Raw genomic sequence first — 5,776 nt, 5'->3', positions numbered from 1 at the left:
TCAAAGTGCAAGTAGATCAATAGGTACCGCTCTGGCAGGAAGGTAAACGGCGTTTCCGTGCGCTGCTCTGGCTCGCCAGAAGCGGCTTAGTCATGCTGGAAGCTGTACACCGGCTCCCTCGGCCTATAGAGCGAGATGAGTGCCGCAATCCCAGAGTCGGCCACGGTTGGACCTAACTGTCAGGGGTACCTTTACCTTTATACAGGGCTGCCTTCAGATGTCTTCTAAAAGACAGACAGTTGTTTATTTCCTTGACATCTGATGGGAGGGCGTTCCACAGGGAGGGTGCCACCACCGAGAAGGCCCTCTGCCTCTGAGAACCTGCGTATTTTACATCATGTGCACGTTTGTTGAGAACCCTGTTCTCAATCTCCGAAATTTCTGCTTTTATAAAGGAAAAATCTTGCACTGTCTCCATAAGAAATCCAGGCTTGGGTTTGGGTGGACCTTCAATGGAAGGAAACACTCAACACTGACAATTTATTCTTCACTATATAAAGGTTTAAAGAGGAGGCAAGGCTTATCCACGCATCGAAAACGTATGCGCAGAATGCCCACTTTCTATTGCCATTGTTAAGAGATTGGAAGACAGTTGCCAAGGTGTGCCAAGGCCAACCCACCGGGGGCAGAAAGACCCTAAACTGCACCGGGGGCAAAACTGCTTCTTCCCTTCGATATCCCACTCCCGGCAGAACGGAAGACTTTCCTTCTTGTAGAGTCAGGGAGTGTCGGAGTTTCTCTGAACCTGATGGGCAAGACTCTGGGTCAGCAATGTTGGGGGTGGCCCCAAAAGGCCTGCTCTGAGCCACTTGGTTCATCTGGGGGGCTGCAGAGGCCCGAGAGTGCCAGCCCCGGACGCACTTGGGGTGCGGCCCAGAAGGTCCTCTGCACCCCAGGGGGCTCCCAAGCTCCTCACTCACCCCGCCTTCTTCTTGTGGCCGGCAAACTCCCGGGCGTAGGAGAGGGCGCGCTCCCCGTGGACGAAATGCTCCTCCACCATGGTGGAGCCCATGGCGTTCTCCGACATGTAGATGCGCAGCGTGAAGGGGTGGAAGGCCAAGCCCAGGAACCAGCCCAGCCCCGCCAGGAAGCTGATGATGCTGCGGAGAGAAGGAGGGAGGCCGTTGGGGGGCAGGAAGCTGCAGTGGGGGGGGCAGGGGGGCTGTGCCCCCAGGAAGCCCCCCCCCCGAGGTCTTGCCCCGATGCCACTCACCAGAGCGGGGTGTTGAGGCGCAGCAGGAGGCGGGAGAGGGCCCGCCGGCGGTAGGGGTCCGAGAGCAGCCCCATGGCCGCGCAGAGCTCTCAGGGCCTGGGGGGCAGAGAAGGGGGGCAACGCCATGAATAACAACAACAACAACAATAGCAAGAACAACAACAAGCACCCCTCCCGCCCCCCTTCCCCGCTTCATGGGGCTCAGGCCTGACCGGGACCTGGGTTCGAATCCCGCTCCCTCTCAGCCCCCCCCCCCCCGCCTGGCCTCCCTCGCAGGGCCCTGGGGGGCCAGACGGGCGGAAGGAGGACCCCCCCCCGCAAGGGGCGAGGAAAACCGGGCCCCGCACCCACCCTCCTCGCGGGGCTCCTTCCGGGGCGGCCGAGCGCACGGGAGCAGCGAGAGGAGCCGGCCAGAGCGGCTCCCCGGGGCCCTGCGAGGGGAAGCGGAAGAGCCAGCGCGGCGGCGAGGGGCCCGCCGGAAATCCCGCCTCCGGACCGGCTGCTCTAGCCCGCCCGCCGCGGAGTCTATGGTCTGGCGGCGCTTCCGGGCCCAAGAAGGTCGCGCGCTCTCTCTCTCTCGAGGGGAGGTCACAAGAGGTCCTCCGAGCATGTGCAGAGTGCGCTTGGGGCCTCTCTCCCTGCAGAAACCCGCTTCCAACTCTCCTTCTCCGCCTGGCGGGTTGTAATTTCATTCAGGGTGACCCTCGCAAGGCCAGCTGGAAGCCGGATCCTGGCCCCAGACCAGCTGTGGTGCCCCCCCCCCCGGGCCCAGGGCCAGAAGGGGCTGCAGGGAAAAGGCCCCCTCTGCTCCCCCGGCGCCCTCCCGGGGCCTCTGCGTCTTGGCTCCTGGTCTTCCGGGCCGAGAGGGCGACTTGCTCAAGGGCAAGGGCAGGAAGCCCCCCTGGCGCCCCAGGCCAGGCCCCCCCCTCCCTCCCTCCCAGTTGGATGGCGCAGCAGACAGGTCTTCTGCCAGTGTGGTGTAGTGGTTAAGAGCGGTAGTCTTGTAATCTGGGGAACCGGGTTCGCGTCTCCGCTCCTCCACATGCAGCTGCTGGGCGACCTTGGGCCAGTCACACTTCTTTGAAGTCTCTCAGCCCCACTCACCTCACAGAGTGTTTGTTGGGGGGGAGGAAGGGAAAGGAGAATGTTAGCCACTTTGAGACTCCTGAAGGGGAGTGAAAGGCGGGATATCAAGTCCAAACTCTTCTTCTTCTCTTCTTCTCCGCCAGAGCAGCTCCTCTCAGGGACAGGCCCCTCATGCTGCCACCAACAGGGATCACCTGAACATCCGTGGGCAGCTGTGTTCTTCTAGCCTGGGAACCAGCCGACAGCCTCCACTGTGCATGCCATGCTCGGTCCCTGCTGGCATCTCCAGGTGGGGCTCGGAAAACTCCTGCCCGACACCCCAGAGATCCACTGAGCTAGGGGGCCTGAGGCAGCTTCCCACATGGCCACTTTTTGCTCCGGCAAGGACACATTGTGCAAAGAGCACATGGCATAAACACTTGCCAACCTTGGTGGGCACTCAATGTGGATGGGCTGTTTCTGAAGAGAAGTGTAGTGGAAGTTATAGTATATGCTTTGCTAGATCTCCTATCCAGTGTTAGAAACCAACCAGGCACCAGGCATGTTTTGCGACTGGTACGAGTCCAACTGTGGCAACCATGTGGAGATCTCTGGATGCCGGGTTGGTGAATGAGGAAAGCCAAATGTCACTTAGAGAAGGATCTGAAATATTTTCCTTGAAGCTTGAATCTGTTTTATTCTGGATTGTTTTTTTAATGTGTTGTAAACTGCTTTGAGATTTATTATTTAAAATATAAAGTGGTATATAAATTATTTTCCTTGAAGCTTGAATCTGTTTTATTCTGGATTTTTTTTTAATGTGTTGTAAACTGCTTTGAGATTTATTATTTAAAATATAAAGTGGTATATAAATTAGGGATGCGGGTGGTGCTGTGGTCTAAACCACTGAGCCTCTTGGGCTTGCTGATCAGAAGGTTGGTGGTTCGAATCCCCGCTACGGGTTGAGCTCCTGTTGCTCTGTCCCAGCTCCTGCATACCACTGTGGCAACCGTAACCTAGGTTTAAGGTGCCATTTGGGCAATTCGATTATGCAGGCATGCTTTTCCTCTGAGAGTGCAACTTAATTTCTATGCACATGTAAAGCTAAGATGAAGGAATGGCCCCATCTAAGCTGTGCAAAGTTTCAGGCCTTTGGACTCCACTTCTGTGGCTCCCCCAGAGGCCAGAGTTGTTCTGGCCAAGTCAAGCGTCACAACTGTGTGTTTACTGAAGACACTCGCACAGAACCCCGGGTCAGGAGGGGGCGAGGCTCACCTGCTCTTAAATCTCAGCCAGTCCTGAGGCCAGAGAGGGAAGCCACGTGCCCAAGTGATCCACGCTCCGTACTTTCTTTGGAAGAATATTTAATTCTCTGGCATGTAAGAAAGAAACAACCCTGTACAAAAAGGCTTAGTGCAAAGCACCGCAGGCAATGCAACACTGGCCTGCATCTAGCTGCGCATTCCTCTCCCACAGAGAGCGGCTCAGTTCAGGGAGGAAGGGGGAGATTCTTGGCCGCATCCAGCTGGCGCCACCTGAGCAAACGGCAGAGGAGGAGGAGGAGGCGTCTTCCACCGCTCCGCGCCCCCCACCCACAGTGCAGCCGGGAGGGGCTCACTTGCCCAGCAGAGCAGTGACCTCACGCAGATGCTCCCGCACCACCTGGTCCAGCACGGCGTAGACGTCCTTGCAGGCCCTGCTGGCGGCTTCCATGATGCGCTCCAGGTGGTCCTCGTGCAGCCGGGCGTTCATCTCCAGCAGCGCAATCTGCTCCGACTTGGGCAGCAGCGCCAGGGCCATCTGGGGGCCGCCGGCTGCCTCCTCCACGTAGTTCAGGTCGGCCAGGGGCGTGTCCTCCAGGAAGCCGGCCGAGATGGCGCAGACGTAGTCCCGCATGGGGATGCCGGCGTCAATGACCGCCAGGGTGGCCGCATTCACCGAGGCACAGTAGTTGCCGCCGTCCGCCTGCAGGATCTGGAAGGTGCAGGAAAGGCTTCCTCAGGACCCGGCGGAAGGAGCCCCTCCCCACCCAAGGCCCCCGGCCAGAGCCGGACCCTCAGGCACCCAGCACACCCCCGGGGCAAGGGCACCCATGCACACAGCTACGTCTTGCAGGGGGAGCGAGGAAAGAGGCAAGGAGGAGTCAAGGGCTACTGGACTTTGCAAAGCTGGGGTCACTGGATCAAGCTCGCCCCTCTTGTTGAATTAATTAAACTGAGTAATTTTCATTGGATTTTGAATCAAAGTACAATTAATTATTACTGTTTTGAATTTTATGATGTTATTTTCCTTAGCAGGTTGTGCAAACTGATATTCTGAATTATGCTTTTTATAGAGTGATGGTGATGATAATAATTTATTTACAGGGAGGTAGCCGTGTTGGTCTGCCGTAGTCAAAACAAAATAAAAATTTTTCCTTCCAGTAGCACCTTGTGCATGCACATGAAAGCTCATACCAATAACAAACTTAGTTGGTCTCTAAGGTGCTACTGGATTTTAATAATTTATTTATTATATGCCACCCATCCGACAGGGTTGATATTATAATAATAATATTAGTAGTAGTGGTGGTGGTGGTGGTAGTATTCTATTACTTATATGCCACTCATCTGACTGGGTGCCCCAGCCATTCTGGGTGGCTTCCAACAAATGGGAAGGATGAGTCCTACCTAATTAATTAGGGTGGGGGGCACTGGGATGGATTTGTGGAACCAAGGCACCCCCCCCCCCCAGCTAGGCACCCCTCTAAGTTAGAGGATGCTGGAGTGGGGGGGGGGCTGCACTGCCTCCTCCACTTGGGAACCCCATCCTCCCCCCCCCAGTCTCCCCCGGGGGGCCTTCCAGCCCCCCCCCCGCCCGCCCCCCCGGTCCCACCTGCACGTAGATGTCGATCTGCGATCGCGGGTAGAGCTGCGTGAGGATGGCGGCGTCGAAGGTCTGCTTGAGCTGCAGGCTCATCTCGCCCGCCTGCCGGTCGCCGTGGGGCCGCCGCTTGCGCTCGCCGGTGCTGAAGGTGGCCAGGCTGAACTGGCAGTTGAGCAGCGCCTGGTCGGGCAGCGCTTTGCCGCGGGAGCCGCGCATCTGCGGGACGAGAGGGGGAGAGGAGAGGCGGGCAGCGCGGGCCGGGAGAGCCCTGCGCCCGCCCCGCCACCCCGGCATCCCCGGCCCTCCGCCCGCCCGCCCGGCCGGCCTACCTCGTGGGGCCCGTAGACGACGGCCAGCGCCTTGGTGTTGCCCTGCTCCAGGTAGGCGGAGCCGTCGGCCTGCGCGAAGACGCCCAGCCGGGCGCGGATCTGGCGCAGCTCCCCGGCGCGCCGCCCGTCCACGCGGTAGCCCTGCTCCGACAGCAGCTCCAGCCCCGCCATGCCCGGCCCGAGAAGGAGGAGGAGGAAGCCCGGCCCCGCTCCGCCCCTCGCCGCCGGCCGCGCCCCCTCCGCCGCCACGCCGGGCGCCCCGACCGGCGCAAGCGGCGCGCCAAGCGGCTCCGAGGGTCCCAGC

The 5,776-nt window shown here is 59.2% G+C and overlaps 2 protein-coding genes across 2 annotated transcripts in view; both read right to left on the bottom strand.

Annotated features, from left to right (window-relative positions):
• GPAA1 (glycosylphosphatidylinositol anchor attachment 1) overlaps positions 1-1,611 on the bottom strand; it is an 8,943-nt gene extending 7,332 nt beyond the window's left edge. The window contains exons 1-3 of the mRNA XM_081014518.1: positions 1,565-1,611; positions 1,214-1,310; positions 920-1,100 (exon numbers count right to left, since the gene is read on the bottom strand). Coding sequence (XP_080870644.1) covers positions 920-1,100; positions 1,214-1,287 — 255 coding nt within the window. The 5' untranslated portion in view covers positions 1,288-1,310; positions 1,565-1,611. The remainder of the gene's footprint in view (positions 1-919; positions 1,101-1,213; positions 1,311-1,564) is intronic.
• A 2,014-nt stretch (positions 1,612-3,625) lies between these two features.
• On the bottom strand, positions 3,626-5,676 carry EXOSC4 (exosome component 4). The gene is made up of 3 exons (XM_081013145.1): positions 5,473-5,676; positions 5,153-5,359; positions 3,626-4,252 (listed from the first exon to the last, which is right to left on the bottom strand). Exons 1-3 carry the CDS (start codon positions 5,641-5,643, stop codon positions 3,893-3,895), a joined length of 738 nt encoding a protein of 245 aa, XP_080869271.1. The 5' UTR covers positions 5,644-5,676; the 3' UTR covers positions 3,626-3,892.
• Positions 5,677-5,776: the final 100 nt, after the last annotated feature.

Source organism: Podarcis pityusensis (assembly GCF_964106645.2).
Source record: "Podarcis pityusensis genome assembly, chromosome: 7".
Taxonomy (NCBI): domain Eukaryota; kingdom Metazoa; phylum Chordata; class Lepidosauria; order Squamata; family Lacertidae; genus Podarcis; species Podarcis pityusensis.
The sequence above is the reverse complement of the archived record's forward strand: the minus strand, read 5'-3'. Positions and strand labels throughout refer to the sequence as shown.

What these genes read in the sequence shown, in the direction of transcription:
- EXOSC4 (XM_081013145.1), bottom strand. Translation starts at nt 5,643, where the DNA reads ATGGCGGGGCTGGAGCTGCTGTCGGAGCAGGGCTACCGCGTGGACGGG. An exon ending in TCGTCTACGGGCCCCACGAG is followed by an intron (nt 5,360 to 5,472) that starts GTAGGCCGGCCG and finishes CTCGTCCCGCAG; the next exon opens with ATGCGCGGCTCCCGCGGCAA. An exon ending in AGATCGACATCTACGTGCAG is followed by an intron (nt 4,253 to 5,152) that starts GTGGGACCGGGG and finishes TGCACCTTCCAG; the next exon opens with ATCCTGCAGGCGGACGGCGG.